The sequence below is a fragment of the Chlamydotis macqueenii genome, chromosome 2 (assembly GCF_036417535.1).
Source record: "Chlamydotis macqueenii isolate bChlMac1 chromosome 2, bChlMac1.mat, whole genome shotgun sequence".
Lineage (NCBI taxonomy): Eukaryota > Metazoa > Chordata > Aves > Otidiformes > Otididae > Chlamydotis > Chlamydotis macqueenii.
In genome coordinates this window covers 71522897-71543328 of record NC_141557.1, presented here as the reverse complement: position 1 = coordinate 71543328, position 20432 = coordinate 71522897, and the positions used below count along the sequence as shown (strand labels likewise).

At 40.8% G+C, this 20432-nt stretch overlaps 1 protein-coding gene across 2 annotated transcripts in view; it reads left to right on the top strand.

The window, feature by feature from the left end:
- The window catches only part of DSP (desmoplakin), a 39715-nt gene extending 25676 nt beyond the window's left edge, over positions 1 to 14039 (top strand). Inside the window, exons 17-24 of one of the 2 annotated variants that reach the window (XM_086740234.1) lie at positions 299 to 437; positions 1797 to 1990; positions 2834 to 2996; positions 3599 to 3682; positions 4652 to 4759; positions 5385 to 5483; positions 6322 to 7287; positions 10143 to 14039. In XM_086740234.1, the coding sequence (XP_086596360.1) occupies positions 299 to 437; positions 1797 to 1990; positions 2834 to 2996; positions 3599 to 3682; positions 4652 to 4759; positions 5385 to 5483; positions 6322 to 7287; positions 10143 to 13334 (4945 nt within the window). In that variant the 3' untranslated portion in view covers positions 13335 to 14039. Of the gene's footprint in view, positions 1 to 298; positions 438 to 1796; positions 1991 to 2833; positions 2997 to 3598; positions 3683 to 4651; positions 4760 to 5384; positions 5484 to 6321; positions 8614 to 10142 lie in introns of both variants that reach the window. The other variant, XM_086740233.1, reaches the window with a different exon arrangement.
- Positions 14040 to 20432: the final 6393 nt, after the last annotated feature.

The following is a 20432-nucleotide window of genomic DNA, read 5'->3' as shown; positions in this document are numbered from 1 at the left end:
GTTCACTTTCTTCCATAACTCTTAGTCCGGAAACCTGCCTTTTGTTATCAGTAGTGTAAAATTATACCTTCTTTTCTACAAATGCTGTATGTGTGGGTAGAAGCAGACACTTGTATGAATTTCTTCTCTTTTCTGGAAGACTTAAAAAAAAAAACCACACAAAAAAGTGAGAATCATGAGTATCACAGAAATTTCTTCTATATTGTTTATTCTCTTTAACTAACGATCTGCAATTAATTAGAAGTATTGCTTTCCTGCCCCAGTCCATAACAGTTTTGTCTTGTATTATTTATTTTAGCTTGAGTGCACTGAGGTGTCTGCTCCAGCTTATTCTACAAACAGAAGATGTGATCAGAGTTTTTGAAGTCAGACTGTCTGAAGAGGAGACTGTTCCTTTGGATCTTGATAAAGTGGAGGCTTATCGGGCTTGTCTGAAGGTGAGAGGCCTAGACAGAAGGACATAGCAAGACAAAATTCGTACCTGCCAGCACTGGCCTATTGAGCTGGGTGAAACCCTTCTGAAACCACGGGAGATGGAAGTGCTGATCCTGTCGTATTTTACAACATAGACATACTATGTTTTTGCAAATTGTTGGAAGGAATGTGTGCATTACTACTTCTTCCATCCCTTGGTTGTTGCTGCCGCCACAGCAAAGACAGTGGCATAGAAGGTCTCCACAATCCATTTCTGTACAAAATTATGTATGTCTATTTGTATCATTTATGAAGCTAGATTTGAAGGCAGTACCTCCTTTCTTGCAGAAAGGCTTGTTAATTGCCCTTGTTGTCATCTAGTTGTAACAAGTAAATTTTAGTATTATTGTGTGTTCTGGTTTCAAATCAAGTCCATTTCAAATCTTACAGTGAGAACTATCCATCCTGTACAAGTGGAGAAGGCAAAGAACAACTGCTGTGCTGAACACAAAGTTAGCTTGTAGAACCAACCTTTATCTGGCATTGAGTGGGTCCTTCTGTGCACTGAATGTCTTTGGGAGTATAGGAACTCTTTCATTCTTTCCTGTTCTCAGGTGTACTAGGCAAGAAGTGTGTAGGTGGCACAAATGGAGCACAACCAAGATACCTTTTTATCATGTTAAATGACAGCTGCAGTTCAGTTGCTGGGAGTTGTTCTTAGCTGGTGTAAATTTGAGCTACACAAACGAAAATATACTTGAGTGTATTATTGAAGGACGCAGTCATCCCTGTGGCTGGGAGATGCAAGGTGGACTGTTGCCTGCACTGTCTATGCCGTTTGGTGATACCCCACAGTATTTGAGTATGTACACACAAACAAGCGTGTGTTTAAAGAAACATCTCTGTGGAAGATGTTAATATAAATGTAAACAGCAAAAAAAAATCTGTGCAGATTTTTAGATAACATTTAAAAACTGTCAATCCTGAGGCTTGATTCCACAGCTGTTGCAAGTGCAGAAATCTTTTATACTTCAATGAAATTTTCTAGTTGATTGTTTCTAGGAACAAACAAGGCAGGCTCTTCCCATTTTTTTGGTAGCTGCTCTACCTAGTTCTGAGAGACTGAAATGTTAGCTACAGAATATTGACAGCAGAGGGCTTTGGTTTAGCAGATTATTTAAGTGTGTGTCTAACTTGAAACACATTATTAAGTCAAACTCTACTTAACAAAGTATTGACACTGATGTATTGACATCAGTGTACATACCTTACTGAATTGGAAACAAAATCTTTAGATCCCAACACATTGTGTATGCTATTGATGGTCAAATTTGAGTAGCCTCTCAAGAATAAAACGTGACAGCATTTTGTTTTTTCTCCAGAAAATGAAAGCAGACCTAAACATGAAGAAGTCACTACTGAATACCCTGGAAAATGAGCTGCAGAAAACACTTCAGATTCACTCACAGTCTTGCCAGTCATATACCCTGTACGACATGGACATTGGGAAGTTCTGTGACAAAGTTACCCAACTAACAGACCGCTGGCAGAGAGCTGATAAGCAGATAGATAACAGGTTTGCTCATATTTCCTAATAGCTTCTTCCTTATTGCTATTGCTACTAAGATCATCTTAACAGTGAGTCTAAAACAACTGATGTGCATTAATCATCACTCCAGAGGACTAATTACTTCAAGGCAATAAGATTAGAGTAACTGTGAATAGGGTGAACTTTAAAAGGGATTATGTAAGACCAAGGAGGAAAATGTAGTTATTCATATAAATGTATAATCTAATTTTTTTTTCATTCTTGCTAATGTTCTTGGATTAAGTACTTCCAGTCAGCATTTTCTCCCTCAAACAAAGCAACCATGTTTATTCCTGAATACCCTATACCTGAAAGTAAAAATTTAAGAATTAAGTAAAATATCCCATTTTTTTTTTTCTAATGCTTTATTGAACTGAAGGCATGTTCTGGTTGCTTGTGGGTTTTTTTTGGGGTGTGTTTTGTTTTGTTTTGTTTTTACTTCAGGCTAAAATCTAGTCCTATTAATAAAACTTGACTGATTTCTGGTTGTTTTGATAAAAATTGAGAACAAGAGTACTGAAGTCAGTGAACTTTATTCTTAGCACTGCAAGGTTTTATCCATCCCTCACTTAGCTGACAGGAAATGCCAACCTCTGAGTATTGCAGAGTTACTCAAAAGGAGGCACCAAAACTCCGTATTAGGAGTTATTAAACTCCATTAATAACCAGTACAAGTCTTATATATTTGAATTTTTTTGTTCAGAATCTCCTTTTAGAGTTTCCCGTGGTTTTACCTAGTTTATTACTGTGTCTTATTTCTGAAAAATGTTTATAAAGAGAGAGAAAGAGAATGCACTTTCCATTTTGACAATTTTCACTGTTTTTTACTAGATCATGGGATTTAGAAAGGCAGATCAAACAGCTGAAAACTTACCGAGATCTCTACCAGGCTCTGTGCAAATGGATCTGTGATGCCAAGCGCAGGCAGGATTCTATAGAGTCCATGAAGCTGTGTGATTGCAACGCTATCATGAGATATCTACATGATCAGAAGGTATGCAGCACCTGAATGGGTTGTTTTTAATTATCTGGATTTTAAATTGTTTTGCTATTCAGAAAATACCAGTATCAATGCAGTCTGCAATACAGTGGCCTGTTTGAATTATAAAGTGTGCAAGCTACCAAAATTCACCACATGTGTAGAAGGCAGGAGAGAGGAAATATTATTATCCCAATTACTTTCTGACAGCACTGCTACAGATTATGAACAAGACCATGTTTGGCTCCTACACAATCACTGACACTTATACACATCAGCTTTGAATTAATTCAAGGGACTGTATGATGGTGCAACTTATGGGACAAATTATAGCACAAAAATAAAAAACAAGGAAGTACATCTAAGCTAAAGTCAAGGAACTCTCCCTCTCCAGCTCTGGGGGTTGTTCAGTTGCTAGGTGTTCTTTCTGAGAACAACCTTCTCGTGCACAGAGAGCTTGCTGTTGTAAAAACTGCACAGCTACAGGCCCTGTCAAGTTTCAGCCTCTGGGATTGCAGTGGTCTCATACTGCAGGTGCTTTCCAATGGAGGCAACGTGTACAGGAAATACTGGCAAATCTTGAGGGAGTGCTTCACAGCTCACTTTTTTCTTGACAGAACTTGCACAGTGAAATCTGTGGGAAGCGAGACAAAGTTGAGGAGCTTCTCAAGCATGCAGATCAGTGCTCAGCTGCAATTAAGGTACTTGGATTTCAGCATTTTTATGGGGATGTTTTTTCATGGTCAGACGCATCCCATTGTTTCTGCTCTGCTGGCAGGTGAAATGTCAGCTCCCTGGTGTGTCTGTGCAGAAATTGCTGGGGTGAAGCACTTGTGTGCACAAAATATAATGAAAGCAATTTATGTACTTGCCACTTGAAGACCACAGGATGATGCAGGAGATACCAGTGAGAGCTTGTCTTTAGGAGAATTAAAGCTTCCTCCTAGCCAGACCAAACTTTCCAGTTCACATGTTAAAAAAATAAGGGAGTAGAGAGCACATTGTAGCTTAGGAATCGGGTTTGATTAGGATGTGGTCTAAGAGGCAAGACAAATGCTAGGTTACCAGGAGGAATGGTGTGCAATAGCCATGAAAGCCGTGAAGATATACAGAGAATTGTTTTGTGGTCTTTGCATTTTAATGTCACCTTTATATCCACACTTTTTCCAGCTCAATATTACTTTCTGTGACAAAGATCTTGTTATATACATGGCATGGCATATGTGATATGAAAGAGAGATGCAGAGACAGTTATTTCTGATGAAATTTTGGTTGATAACACTACCTAGACCAGTTGCTCCTATTAATCTTTTCCACCTCTGTTTAGCCCTCAACTAATGGAAACATGTATCTTCCCTTTTTTGCAAAATACTTTTTTTGTTTTTTTCTCTTTTTCCTGTTGTCATTTTCCTCCACGTGTTTCCACAGTGGAACCTGAACTGATAAGCTTTATGATAAACTGATGAGTTTATGATAGTGGGTCATTTGTACATGGCCAGAGATACAAGCAAGGGAAAACGTAGCTTTTTATCAAAAAAACCCCACAAACCCCACAATAAAAACCCCCAAAACCTAAACAGCCCCAGAACTTTATTTGTATCTTGGGAAATCCAGATTCTCAGGGAGTTCCTTGGCTAAAGGAGTCTCATCCTTTCCCTGTTGTTTTACAGGATTATGAACTACAAGTTGCTTCTTACAGTTCTGGATTAGAAACATTGCTCAACATACCTATCAAGAAGAGTGTGGTTCAGTCTCCTGCAGTGCTGATTCTGCAAGAGGTATCTTTGTTTCCTCTCCATCAATCTTTTGAATACATTTGTTCATCCCTGTAAGCCATTGTGAGTCAGAGCCATCTGTATTCTAATAAGTAGCACTGTCATTGGTAATGTGTACTAAGCACGTAAGCACAAGCAATTAGTGCAGAATAGTCACTGTGCTGTAAAATCATACTTGGGCTCATTTAGACAGTAGATTAGCCCTCAGGAATTTACCTCATTCCTATTCAATGTCCATTGCATGCATAGTGTGAGAAAGTAAGATTCATGCTCCAAGTGGTTTAGTCACTTTCAACCTGGGAATTAACCACTATTAAAAGTTTAACTTAAATTACTCGTGACTATCAGACAGGAAGTGTGTGATGAACCGGGGGGATGAAGCCTTGAATTTCACATCAGCTGTGGGATAAAATAATCTGGAAAAACAAGGTGTGGGTTTATCAGAAGAATTTATACACTTGGGGTCTTCAGAAAGTCATGTGAATTAGTGAAATGGAGAATTTGCTTTTTCCGTTCTTCAATGATATGTTCTCTCAAGTGGATTGGATTTTAAGTGATCTGAGACATAGGTATGTTCATATCTAACTCTGTAGTACAAGCTGCTGACAATTCCCTTTTTCTTTTCAAGGCTAGTGAGGCTCAGTCTCGCTACATAGAGCTTCTTACAAGATCAGGAGATTATTACAGATTCTTAAGTGAAATGTTAAAGAGCATGGAGGACTTGAAGGTAATCTGCCTCTTTTATTTTCTTTACCTTCTGTTTTTATCACAGGTTAGCAAGCGATCACTGATCAAAGACTCTCTGCTTAAGTATAGTGCAAAACAGTCCACAAAACTAAATCTTGAGCTCAGTGGTGTCCCATGAAGGCAGTATATAAGCAGTTTCTTGCATCTTTTGTCAAAGAGTACAGTGTCTTGCAAAGGTACCTCCAAGGTCATGTGTGAGGTGGAGAACATTAGCCTTCTTGCTAAAGAGGAGGTGCTCATCAAAGCACACAAGAGGTCCTTCTCTGCCCATCAGAGCCTTGACTTCAGTGAGAGTACAGTTATGTCAGTGCTGAAAACCTGCTCCTCATAGTAAAGGGGCCACATCTCATTTCAGGCCATATCTACAATGTTGGCATCTGTTGTTTCAAATGGAGTAATTCCTGATTTGATTCAGCTCAGTGGAAACGGAGAGAGGGCCATTTAAGAGGTCACATATATGGAATGTGAATCACCTGCTTGAAAACTGTGGAAGTTTAAAGGAGGCTATTTAATACTGTGCTGGTGAACTCTTGGTACATCAGATTTTACTATCTGTATTGCATCTCCTTCCCCTGATTAAGTATCATTTCCCTTCTGAAAGTCATTGTGTTGATTTCTGAATAAGGCTTAACTCTGAATAATTGAGGATTCTAGAATTTGTCTTGATAGCATTAAATAAAAAAGCTCTCACTAAAGCAGAGCAAAAAATGCTTTCTAAGTTGTCAGGTTTACAAATGTATATTGTATTGCATGTGATGATTTGTCACAACTGTTTGTGTTTAATTTTGTTTGTTTGTTTTTCTGCTGTCATTTTGCAGATGAAAAACACCAAAATTGAACTCCTGGAGGAAGAACTCAGGCTTGCCAGGGATTCAAATTCAGAGACAAGCAACAAACATAAATTCCTGGAACAAAATCTGCAGAAGTACCAGATGGACATTTCTCAGCTCAAAGCAAAGCTGATGAGCTTAGAGGAGATGAAAAGACAAGCTGAAATGGATGGAAATTCAGCTAAGCAAAACCTGGACAAATGCTATGCCCAAATAAAGGATCTAAATGACAGAATAACAAGGCTGACTTATGAAATTGAAGATGAGAAAAGGAAAAGGAAGTTGCTGGAGGATAGATATGAGCAGCAGAAGAATGACTATGACCAGCTGCAGAAAACAAGACAAAATGAGAAAGACAGCCTTGGTTGGCAAAAGTTAGAGTCTGAGAAGGTCATCAAGGAGAAGGAGTACGAGATAGAAAGATTAAGGGTTCTTCTTCAGGACGAAGGCACACGGAAGAGGGAATATGAAAATGAGCTGGCTAAGGTAAGGAACCAGTTTAGCGAGGAGATGAGTAATTTAAAGAACAAGTATGAAACAGAAATTAATATTAAGAAGACCACGATCCAGCAGATAGCTGCACAGAAGGATGATGATGCGAAAGGCCTCAGAGCCCAGGTTGACAGACTGACGAGAGAAAACAGAGACCTTAAGGATGAGATTGTGAGGCTGAATGATGCCATTCTGCAAACCACAGATCAACGGAGGAGGGCAGAAGAAGATGCTCTTCAGCAGAAGGCTTGCAGTTCTGAGGTGTCACAGCAAAAGCATCAGTTAGAGCTGGAGCTGAAACAGATCATTCAGCTTCGTGGCGAAGACAACTCAAGATACAAGCAGGCTCTTGAGGAGGCTGCCTCAACTATTCAGGATAAAACTAAGGAGCTGGAAAGGCTAAAGGTTCAGCTTCAGGAAGAGGCTAAAAGCCGATGGGAACTTGAAAATGAATTGGCTAAGGTAAGGAACAGTTATGATGAGGAAATTATTAGTTTAAAGAACAAATATGAAACTGAGATTAATATCACAAAGACCACAATTCACCAGGTCACCATGCAAAAGGAAGAGGACACAAATAATTATAGAACACAGCTTGATAATGCTATGAGAGAAAATAGGAATTTGTGTGAGGAAATTAGGAGACTGAAGAATACAATAAGTCAGACAACAGATAATCTACGGAAAATAGAGGAGAATGCTCAGCAGCAGAAGGCAGCTGGCTCAGAGCTTTCTCAGAAGAAACAGCAGCTGGAGATTGAGCTAAAACAAGTTATTCAGAGGCACTCTGATGAAACAATGCGGTACAAACAGTCACTTGATGATGCTTCTAAGACCATTAAAGAGAGAAACAAAGAGATTGAAAGGCTGAGAAAGTTGTTGGATGTAGAAACAAGTCAGAGAAAAGAACTAGAGGATGAGAACAGTCAGTTGAAAAGAGTCCAGTTTGACCTGCAGAAAGCAAACACGAGTGCTACTGAGACAATTAACAAGCTGAGGATCCAAGAGCAGGAACTGACCAGACTGAAAATTGACTATGAAAGAGTTTCACAAGAGAAAAAAGGCAAGGATCAAGAAAGTGCAAAGTTCCAGAGCACTATAAAAGACTTGCAGATTCAGAAACATAAGCTGGAGGAGGAACTTTGCAGGCAGAATAAAAATGCAATGGAGGAGACATCCAGGAGGAAGAAACTGGAGGAGGAAATAGAAGGCATGAGGAGATCTCTGAGAGAGCAATCAGTTAAAATAACTAATCTCACACAGCAGATAGAGGAAGTGTCGATTGTAAAGAAGAGGAATGAAGATGATCTTAGACACCAAAGAGAAGTATTAGATGGTCATATGAGAGAGAAACAGAGATACATGGAGGAGATAAGAAAATACACATCTGATATTGAGACTTTACGCCGTCAGTTGGTCCAAGAACAGGAGCAATTAAAACAGGCTCATCTACGATACGAGCACTTGCAAAAAACCTCTGAGGAGAAAAGCAAAAACTTGAATGAGTGCAAAATAGAAATTGAAAGGCTTCAGTCTCTCACTGAGAACCTAACCAAGGAACACTTGTTACTGGAGGAAGAGCTGCGAAATGTTAGATTGGAGTATGATGACCTCAGAATGGTCAGAAGTGAAGTTGATGAGAAAAATACTGCCATTGCTGAACTAAAGAATCAGCTTCAGACAAGCACCAAGCAAACCCTGGAACTTCAGGGGTTGATTAATGATTTACAGAAAGAAAGGGAAAAATTGAGACAGGAAATTGAAAAATTCCAAAAGCAAGCTCTAGAGGTATTCACACATATTTTGATCCCAGCTTTACTGTCTCTCAGATATATAATTAATTTCAGTGTCCGTTTGAATCAACTTAATTCACACTTTGCTGTTTAAATTCACTATACTTGTAACTAATATCTCATTTATGGCCTTTCTGCTTGTTAATTTTTAAACAAAAATGCCAGGATTTGGCCACTTTCTTAGCCTCTTTACTCCTGGGGAGCTGTGCTAGGGAGCCATAAGCTGTTTTATAGTCTAACTGAGCCTTGCCCCAGGAGAAAACCTGGATCTGTGCCAGTGTCCACCAAACCATCCTAGGGGAAGACGAGAGTATGTAGAGTACCACTGTGCTTTAGCTGTACCCCGCTGGCTGTGTGCTTCCCCAGGCTATTTCAGCCACGATGGGTTAAAGCAGTCCTTTGAGGCTGACCTGAGTGGTATCACAGACTAAAGCAGCTAAAAACCCCAGAACCAACAAGCTCTCGAAGTGCTGCTTAGCTGGGTAAGGTGTTGACTACAAGTGAGGATTAAAGGTGATGTTGTCAGCTGTACATAAGGTACTTAAAGCCTACATTTCATTTACTGTTTTGGGGATTTATATTCCTAAGTCACTAAGGGCATTTACAAATTTTACTATTGGCCCTGATTTCTTAAAATTAAGGTGACAGCATAAGCAAGTTAAAGAAAACATTTTTTTTGTATTTCATTCTTCTGCCTGGTTTATTGTCCAAAGAGCTTCTGTTTAAATATATACAAGTGAGCACTTGTGAAAATGTTTCTTTACTTTTTCCTGTACTTGCCCTTTATATGTCTTTTCTCATTCCTATTCTTAGTTTTTCTTTCCTTTATTCAGTTTTTCTTTCCTTTATATTAAAAATCTTAATACTGATTTTTTAAAAGTATTAACATTTAGGATTATCTGACATCTGTGCATGTATTTCAAATATATAAACTTACTCTCGGTTTAATATGCACTGCATACAAATGTGCATGCATATATGTGTATACATATATGAAGACATTACATGAATTAAAATGTAAAGCAACACAGGTAAAATTGTTTGGAGTAACATGTGAAACTAATAGGAAAGTGAAAATTGAGTCATATATTTCCTTTTTATCCATGTATGACCAGTCTTTAGCTGATACAAATTCACCTAGGTTAGTAGGACTATGCTAGGGTACATCTGTTGAGCATCAGACTCTTTATGAGTCTGGAATGCTCTGTGTATGTGTAGGTGTACTGGGAGAAGTATTAAAAAGTTATAAAGAGCTAACTAAATCAGCAGAAAATCAAGGCGATGGATAACAGAATGAAGTCTTTGGCGATACTAGCGACACTGTCAGTGAAGGGGCAACATGCCTTCACTGGTTTATGTGTGTCCGTGGTCTTGGGTAAGGCACTGCTGCAACTAGAATGTTTTCCAGTGGCAGCTTGCTGCAGGTTAAATGACAGGCGGAAGAGCATTGTGAGTGGAGAGTAGAACTAACCAGCATAAACTCTAACCATTTTCTCTTGGTTTATTTCTTCTTTAAAATTGTAGGCATCCAATAGGATTCAGGAATCCAAAAATCAGTATAGTCACATTATGCAAGAAAGAGAAACCTTGCTGATAAAAATGAGTGCTTTGGAGCAAGATAAAGCCAGGCTGCAGAGATTAGAAGAGGAACTGAACCGTTTGAAAGTTACTTTGGAATCAGAGTCTCGTTTGAAGCAACGCCTGGAAAGTGAGAAGCAACAAATCCTGAATGACCTCAATCAGTGGAAGAGCCAGCACTCACGGACAGAGGAATCCATAAGGAAGATCCAGTGTGAGAAGGAGAAGAGTGAAAGGGAGAAGAATGCCCTGAGAAGTGAGATTGAAAGGCTACAGATGGAGATCAAACGGATCGAGGAGAGATACCGGTGCCGACTGGAAGAGACTGCTGTCAAAAACCAGTCAGAGCTGGAGTCTGAGCGTCTCAGGCTGCAAAGAGAGATTGAGAAACTCAAGCAGCGGCCATACGGGTCCCATAGATCTACGCAGACTGAGGAAGACTTCTGTATTGATGCCTCCAAGTTGCTGTTCAGTGGGCTGCGGAAGAAGATTACGGCAATGCAGCTGTATGAATGTCAACTGATAGACAAACTCACGCTAGATAAACTGCTGAAGGGGCAGAGGTCAGTGGAAGAAGTTGCAGCTGACATTGAACCCTACCTCAAGGGGGCAGGTGCTATTGCAGGGGTGTCTCTTTCGCCCAGACAGAAGTACTCTTTTGTTGAGGCCAAACGGAATCAGCTACTTACAGCAGAAAATGCAGTCCTGCTCTTAGAAGCCCAGGCAGCAACAGGAGGCGTGATAGACCCACACCGAAATGAGATATTAACAGTGGACAGCGCTATTGCCAGAGATTTGATCGACTTCGATGACCGAGAACAAATCTATACAGCAGAAAAGGCTATTACAGGATTTAAAGATCCTTTCTCAGGCAAAACTGTGCCAGTATCTGAAGCCATCAAGAAAAACTTGGTTGACAGAGAAACTGGGATTCGTCTGCTTGAAGCCCAGCTGGCTGTAGGAGGGATTGTTGATCCTGTCAACAGTGTTTTCCTACCCAAAGATATAGCTTTATCCCGTGGGTTGATTGACAAAGACCTGTACAGAATTCTAAACAACTGCCAAGGCACTAAGAACTTCATTGATCCCACCACCAAAAAAGCAGTCACTTACGTGCAGCTGAAGGAAAAATGTAGGATTGAGCCACACACTGGTCTGCTCCTTCTCCCAGTGCAGAAGAGGAGTATGTCATTCCAAGGGATCAGACAGCCTGTCTCAGCAGATGCACTGCTTGAGGCTGGAATTATCAAGGAATCAACAAGGAATGACTTGGAAAGAGGTGCAATTACAGTGGAAGAAGTGAGTGAAAGAATTATTGATTTCCTTCAAGGCTCTAGCTGTATTGCAGGTATCTACAATGAGGCTACTAAAGAGAAACTCGGCATTTACCAGGCTATGAAAATAGGCTTGGTTAGACCAGGGACCGCCCTTGAACTCCTAGAAGCCCAGGCAGCCACAGGGTTCATAGTGGATCCTGTCAGCAATGTGAGGCTGCCTGTTGAGGAAGCTTACAAAAGAGGCCTTGTTGGAATTGAATTTAAAGAGAAACTTCTCTCTGCTGAAAGAGCTGTCACTGGGTACAAAGACCCGGAAACTGGAAACATAATTTCTCTGTTTCAAGCAATGAACAAAGAGCTCATAGAGAGAGGCCATGGAATTCGTTTGCTGGAGGCCCAGATTGCTACTGGAGGAATCATTGACCCCAAAGAGAGCTACCGCTTGCCGGTAGAGACAGCCTACAAGCGTGGCTACTTCAATGAAGAGCTCAACCAGATCCTTAGTGATCCAAGTGATGATACCAAAGGGTTCTTTGATCCCAACACAGAGGAGAACTTGACCTACTTGCAGCTGAAAGAAAGATGCATAAAGGATGAAGCAACAGGGCTCTGCCTTCTACCCCTGAGAGAGAAGAAGAAGGTGGTGCACACCTCGCAGAAGAACACCCTTAGGAAGCGACGGGTTGTCATTGTAGATCCAGAAACAAACAGGGAAATGTCCGTGCAGGAGGCATACAGCAAAGGCCTCATAGATTATGACACCTACACAGAATTAGCTGAACAGGAGTGTGAGTGGGAAGAAATAACTATAACAGGGTCAGATGGCAGCAGTAGAGTAGTCCTTGTCGACAGAAAAACAGGTAGCCAGTATGACATCCAAGATGCTATTGATAAAGGCCTAGTTGAGAGGAAGTTTTTTGACCAGTACCGTTCTGGCAGTTTAAGCTTGACACAGTTTGCAGACATGATTTCCTGCCGTAACGGCACTGATGAGGTATTTCGGCATGAGTCAGTGACTCGGTCTCCCACAGTGCTGAGCGTCAGGAGTTCTTCCTCGCTGATCAGGAGTGGTTCTTTCTCAGAGACCCCAGAAGAGTGCAGCCCCATTGCAGCCATATTTGACACAGAAAACTTGGAGAAAATCTCAATTTCAGAAGCTATACAACGGGGCATCGTGGATAGCATCACCGGGCAACGGTTACTTGAAGCCCAGGCCTGCACAGGGGGCATAATATGCCCTACCACAGGCCAGAGGCTTTCACTTCAGGAAGCTGCCAGTCAAGGCATCATTGATCAGGATATGGCCACACGACTCAAACCAGCTCAGAAGGCCTTCATCGGGTTCGAAGGTATAAAGGGCGGACGCAAGAGGATGTCAGCAGCTGAAGCAGTGAAGGAAAAATGGTTGCCTTATGAGGCTGGGCAGCGGTTCCTTGAATTCCAGTACCTCACTGGAGGTCTCGTGGACCCAGAAGTGCGTGGAAGAATAAGTACTGAAGAAGCCATCAGGAATGGATTGATTGATGGTCGTGCTGCCCAGAAATTGCAAGACACTAACAGCTATCCCAAAATTCTGACCTGTCCCAAGACCAAGCTGAAAATTTCCTACAAGGATGCAATGAATCGGTCAATGGTGGAAGACATCACTGGGCTTAAACTCTTGGAAGCAGCCTCCATTTCATCTAAAGGCATATCCAGCCCCTACAACGTCTCCTCAGCACCCGGCTCTCGCTCTGGCTCTCGCTCTGGCTCACGTTCAGGCTCACGCAGTGGGTCTAGGAGGGGAAGTTTTGATGCATCAGCAAGCTCTTCATATTCTTACTCATACTCAACCTTCAGCAGTGGGTCTATTGGGCGCTAGTAACAAGTGAGGGAATGTGTCTGTATTTTAATATTGTTTAGGTTATTCTATATCCCCTTTCCTAAAAGAAAACAAACAAACAAACAACAAAGCAACCCAAAGCAAAACCCTTAAGTCTTTTCTATGTGTGTTCAACTTCTCTTCTGAAAAAGCTGTAAAAAGCTTGAATACAATTATGGAATATAGATTAGGAGATGCAAAACGTCATATTTGTGAATTTTGAATTTTTGTTCCCATTTCCTTTTAGTGTTTAGATTTTAATTGGTCTCTGTATATTTTACATACTCCGTCATGTGCCTTCTCCTGTTACCTGTAACTGTCAATTGATAAGCTGATAACTGAAGTTTGAAAGTCTTGCAGTAGGTAATTTTTTTTCCACATAGACTTTTTTCAATTTGCTAATACGAAGAAAAAATATTAACAATATGGACAGAAAATGCTTTTAATATTGGTTTAGAATCTATACTATAACATGAAAAGCTCTGTCTTCTAGATGCTCTACTTCTCTATGTTTGGCTAGCCATTTTCTTAAGTATAACTTGGTGGATATAAAGGGCTATTATTAGGGTAGGCTTTTGTTTTACTGTTACCCATATATTTTCTACTGTTTTGCTTGATTTCCATGTAACAAAAGAAAAAAAAAAACCAAACCTTCTAACTGCACCAAGTGAGCTATTCTGGGCAATAAACTCCTTAAATTTTAAAGTATTTGTTGTGTGTTTATTAAATTTAGCTATGGACATTCTTGGATGTACAGATTAGAGAAGGAACCATTTAGAAAAGCAGCAAGTACTAGCTTTGTCATAAAAATAGTGTACAGGCACATTATTTTTCATGGTGCTACATCATTTTTATGAATATGGACTTCTGAGTCTGCATTTTCAGTAGGAAAAGGAAGATAGCATCTATAATAGAAACTATGCCCCTAGAAGCATAAAGCCTGTTTCCGCAGTTGGCTGTAGACTTGATGATGACCAGAAGTGTATTTCTTCTGCACCGGATCCAGCCCATTGTCTCTGCAGCTACAAGGAACTGAGTCAGATTTTTCCCTTACACACCAATGTAACTTTAAACAACAAGTAGAACACACATACACTGATGGGGCTAAGACGACCAGTATAGTGGCACAGCAGGATCTTTCAAAACCTGAACGCTCACCTCCTGTAATCCTCCCACCTCTTCTGGTGGCTCCTGAAAGCCTAGGTTGAGCAAATAGCAAGAATATTTCAGTGTTTGCACGATGCCTTGCTGTTGTCAGTTCTACATATGCTGCTGGCAGCCTGCTGACTCTGGTCAGCTGAGCTGAGAAAGCTCCTGAGCTGAGAAACCAGAGCAAGACTAAGTGACCACACATTAGAGGACACAACGTGGTTTGAAACCACTTCAGCTGCCAGGAATGTTCTTCAGCCAGAGCAGAAAATGATTTGTGTACATCAAGACTGTCCTGTTGTCTCCCATTTGCCACACAGTACAAATACCTCTGGGTGGACACTACGTTTTTAGGTGCGTGATTGCTTGCAAAAATTTAGTATGGTTTTAGACAACTGCTAGTACAGAGCTGTAATGACAAACTGTTAGTGTAATTGCCAATACCTGAAATAGATTTTTTCTTGTTAAGTAATTGAAAGGGTTGCCTAAGGCACATATCTACTTTAGGCATGTATCATGTAGGAGCTCCATCTGTCTGTGATTTTATCAGTTGCTACAGATAAAAAGAAGCAGCTGATAGGCAGAAATGCACCGTTAATGATGCTGTCTAATTTTTGTATCATGTTCCTTTTCCACAGTAAGGAATAGCATGAGTACTGATTCTGCTGTCTCTGGCCAAAATACCTTCTGGCCTGAAAAGCATTTCCAGGGTTTTCTGAAGGTGAGAGCTGTGTATAAAATCTCTGCCATATATAAAGTGTCCTCAGTTACTGGACTAAGAAATTTAATGGGCTGGTACAAGTCAATGGTAGAGACCTCTATAGAAAGCAAGTGAGAAAATGCATCCCATCTCCTAGGAAACTCCACAGCTTCAGAGGTTTCTGAAGGACATTAGCTGTGCTATAGACGAAGATCCAGTATCTGAATGGCTTTCTGACTGCTAAGGAAAAAAAGCCTTGTTAAAAAAAAAAAAAAAAAAAAAAAGTCACTGCTTTATTTAATCCCAAACTATTTCTCAAGTTTTAACTGGCTAGGAGGTTGATGGGCTCTAAAGTAAAAGTAAAATGGGTCATCACCAAAGGGAAGTCTGCTATTAAGTGCATGCACCCCTGCAGTTTGCATGGGCTGGGGAATCCTGTGCACTCTTGATGGTGTTACCGAAATCCGGAATAAAACTCCTCAACAGCAATGTGAAGTTAAGAAGCAGGCACTTCTTTATTGCAGCGCTGGGCGCACGGGGGATCGCTCCACCTAGCGTGCGTACCGGTCTGATCCAACAGCGCAGTTAAATACACATTCGATATACATATTCAATAGATTTACGAGAAATGTTATGCATAAACATCAGCTTTCCGAGAAATCATTATAATATGTCTCCTCCCATTCGTGCATGCTCAGTCATTTGAGTTGGGGGTATTCTGGTGGTCTCGGGGGTCATCAGGATGCCCCCTCCTCAAATTCGTTGGTCAATCCCCTCCTTGAATTCTCCATATTTGGTCCTGAGAACAAGGTCATCTTGCCCTTGAATCTTCAGGCTTGAAAGTGATGGCTCAGAGCCCAAGCTGCATAGCTGATACCTCATTCTACCACTCCCCAAACTACCCCCTGACATGCTAGGCTAATTTATTTCTAAGTTAAGGATGATTTATATTTCTAAGGTAACAATATTTCACCTTTCTAAGATAAGGATGCTAAGGTAAGGATATTTCATGTAAAATTTAACCCTATAGTTCTATGGTTAACAAGAATCACCCTATATTTATATTCCAGAATCATATTGATTAAGTATTTTCCTATTATCAATCATTGGTAATATCATTGATTATAATTCTACTGATTAAAGTCCTTGATAGCCAGATTGAGATGGAAAGGGTAGGGGGTTTCCTAGCAGCAAGCTGGCATCCATAACAAATTTGCAACAATGGCAGAATTGCTACAAGACTGGACTTATATTTTGCATGAGACATTCCTGACATCTCTGTTAGTTTGCTTAAAGCTCCATCTTTATGTATTACCTTTTCTTACTGCTGGATCTACCTTCTGTCCTATTGTGGCAGCCTAAAGAGGAGACCATCTCCCAAAGCTGATTACAACACTGCTTTCTCCTTGCATACCCTCCAGCAGCAATTTATACTGTGGCTTTATATGGCCAGAGGCATTCGGTGCGGGAGACCCAGGTGTCAGAGTAGCAGCTGAGCCAGAGTAGGCAGCAGGTGGGGCAGGATACCAATAATGTGGGGTGCTGAAGAGATAAGTGGAGGGTTTTCCTTCTTCCACCATAAAAAGGTGCTGAGGAAGGAGCTTATGGAAGAGTCCTCAGGATTGAGGTTTGTCAGTTGCTGTGTGTAGGTCAGCTAGCAGAGAGTGATGTGGCAGGTGAGTGCATCCAGAGCAGAGGGGCAGGGTGTTGTGGAGCTGAGGAGAGGGGTTTTGCAGCACTGCCTGGTGTTTGTAAGACAGGAGAGCCATACGAGGGATTTGGAGAGCAGGTAGATTGTGGTTTGTTATGATGTGATGTGGTGAGAGGTACAGATGAGTGTGGGGTGGCTGCTGTGGATTTGGGGCAGGATGTTCATAGGCTTTGTAGCTCTTTTACACCAAATGTGAAATGAACCTTGTTCACACATCTTGAAAGACAGATAGGTAACTTTAGGTGATCTCTGCTGCTGTGACAGTAATTCCTTAGTTTTGAAAAGCCAGAATAAACTTGTTAGTTCAGCGTGTGGCTGCATGCAGGAGGAGTGCTGGGCTGGGTGTACCCATCAGCAGCCTTGTAGTTTGCAGTCAGTCCTCTGAATTTGCTGTTTCCTGCTTCCTCCTTGCACCTTGGGGTAGGTGCAATACTCACCCTATTCCATGGTGAATGGGTGCCCAGTGTGCTGACTCAGCTGCTATGGCTGGGGAGGGTTCAGTCATTGGCAGGATCGACTCCCTAGAGAATTGGTCTTTGCTCTAAAAAGGGCTGGAATTTATCTCCGAGATTTTTATTGACTGAGTTAATGGTCTTGCTGTTGTGAATTTGCTGCCCTTTGGCTTGATGCTGTGAAATGACTGCTGCTTAGGACCTGAAGTATGCAAGGGGCCATATGCTTTGCACAATGCAGCAGTGCTTCAGCCAGAGTGGTTTTTTTCCTGTCTTGTGCTATTTGGAAATGTGCATATGCCATGGTTAATTAATAGTCTAGCCTTCTGAATATGGAAGATGGGTGGGGAGATTTACAGAATAGCAACAATGTGACTTAGTATAAAATGGCCTGAATTATTATTAAATTATAAGTATTTACACAGAGGGTGGGTTTTGATTGTTGTTTGTTTTTTGTTTTGTTTAGGATTTGTTCCAATTTCTATACAGTTTTATAATATCAATCTGGAAGAGTAATTTATTTTGAAGTATCTCGAACCTAGGCTGTTCTGAGATGAGCAGAATTTACTTGTATCTCTCTCAGAATAATGCTATGCTTGAAAATAATTCTTTTAAATGCCCAAACAACTTGAGACCAATTCCTAGGCCCCTTAACCTATGGACAGCCTGCTTTATCTGCTTCTTTCTGATCTGTGCTTGCTACCTTGGTGTTTAATGACTATGCACCTGTGATTACAGTTAACTCTTTTTTGTTCTCACAGTTACCTCAAATGCAGAGTTAGTACATATATAACTGCATCATATAATAAAGAGAAAGCAATATTTGGGTCTCCAGTCATTGTTTTCCAGAGCCAGTTTCCACTTTAATAGTTTATCAGCAAGATATTTTATGGTAGAGTTAATCCAGTGGGAGGCTCCATTAGGAAAGCCGAACATTTATCTGTTAATGCATCAGATATTTAAGTTGCTGATCCCTCTGTGGACTCCTGTTCTGTTGGCAGGCTGGAGAGGTATGCACTGCAGTCCAGGTGCACCTAGTGAACCAGGGGGTGCTGGATGCCCAGGGTGGTGACTTTGTCTGGGGGGGATGTGTTTCACCTGACTGCTTATCTTAGGCAGCCACAGGATATCCAGGAAACCCTGAAAATGGAAAATGAGGTGATATAAAGGAAATAAGCTGAAAGAGTTGACTCTTCACTGTCCACCACAAAATCATCTGCTCATAGTACTCTGTCCAGAAGTGACTTCATAAGAACTGGTGAAAACTTACTAGTGTAAAATTCAGGGAGAATCTGAGTCCAGTGTGTGCTTCAGAAAAACATTATAATGAGCAAATGGTGACCATTAGGGGGTCAATGGGAACTGAGAAGCAAAGCACTGGGGAGGGACATGCCTCTTCTTAAATGCAAATGGACTAGAGAGTCCTCATTGCTTACTCAGTATTTGGCAAATACTTAAATGAAGGTTACCTGGCACTGAAAAGGCTACTGGGAGATAAAGCCATTTTTTCTCCCTTTCCTTCAACATGCCAACAGACACACTTGTGCTGTTTCTCTCACAAAGGCCCTAGGGACACATCCCATTATCTGCCTACACAGTGGCAACTGTCAGACAAAATGAGTTTCTCACAGAGGTTACATGAGTACCACGATTCCAACACAGCTAAACCAGTAAATATAGAGGAGCTGTGGTGGCTGACTGTCTGACTACAGATACGGTTAAGTATCTGACTACAAATAAACCCTTTACTCTATAAAAAGCCTTCCTGTTCCTATAAAGTTGAATTTAATGACTCAATCAATGGTAAGCAGGATAAAACTATTCAATAAGAGATGGCTGTCATTCAATGTGTACATTACCTCTGAAACCTTGGCATCCATCTAAGCCAGGGAGACCTCTGCCCAAATTGCCCTTCTACCTTTTTACAGCCTATGTCTCCTGCAATTCTGCTTTGTGAACTGACCCTGGGGGCTTCGGGCTTCCTATCTGGTTTCCTGGCTGCTCTCCTCATGCTGGGAAATCCCATAGGTCCTCTGAGGCCAGGCTCACCACTAAGACCAGACAGACCAGGTTTTCCCTTTTTAAAATGTTGCAGATTTGTTTTTTAATTAGCCCAAGACTAATGTGATGGTTTTTTTGTTTTGTTTGTTTGGTTTTTTTTCTCCTACGGAAACAAAGTACAGGGAAGTTTATTTACAAGCAATCAAGGGTAGAACTGGTACGGTGCTTGGTTTCTTGGCTAAGATAAGGAGTTTAAAAACATAATCCAATGTTTCATTTTCACATGGTTTTATTTTTAAAGCTTTGATTAAATTTAGTTCAGTTTTTAAATGTTGCTGTAAACATTTGCATTTAGAAAATATCGGGAAAATCTTTAAACCTCTCTAGCTTTTTTTTTGTTTGTACAACTGTTCGTGGCATTTAGCACAAGTTTTAAAATAGTAGTATAATTGATCGGGTGTTTGGTTTTCTGGCAAATAACTGGAGTGGGGAGGAATAGGAAGAATGCATTTATCTGTAGCCTGGGAACCTTAGAGTCTCTGTTTCTTTCAGGTTGCTATTAGAGCTCCCAATCCAATGTCTCAAACTTTACTCAGCTTATCTGTGGACCCTATGCTGTGCAAGTTGGAGGAGGAAGAGTGTGGCTTCCAACACTGGTCAACAAATACAACAACATTTGTCTTTGCAGATGACTTGGTTCTGTTAAGTGAATCCTGGGACAGAATGCAGTAAAATACTGAAATTTTAGAGGTCTTTTGCAATCTGATAGGCCTCAAAACACAAGAGAAGTGCCACGCCTTTTACATCCACCCTACAGAGGACTCCTATATAATCAATGACCGTCCAACATGGACAATAAATGGCATACCCCTCAATATGATTGATCTGAGTAGTTCTGAAAAATACCTGGATTGGAACAGTGTAGACCCATGGGTTGGAATATCTAAGCCAGAGCTACTAGAAAACAGAATGAATGGTTAAAGCAGATTGGGCAGGCTCCATTGAAGCTGTTTCAAAAAGTGGACCTCTTGAAGGGATATACCGTCTTGAGATTGATGTACTTAGCAGACCAAACCAGTTGGAAA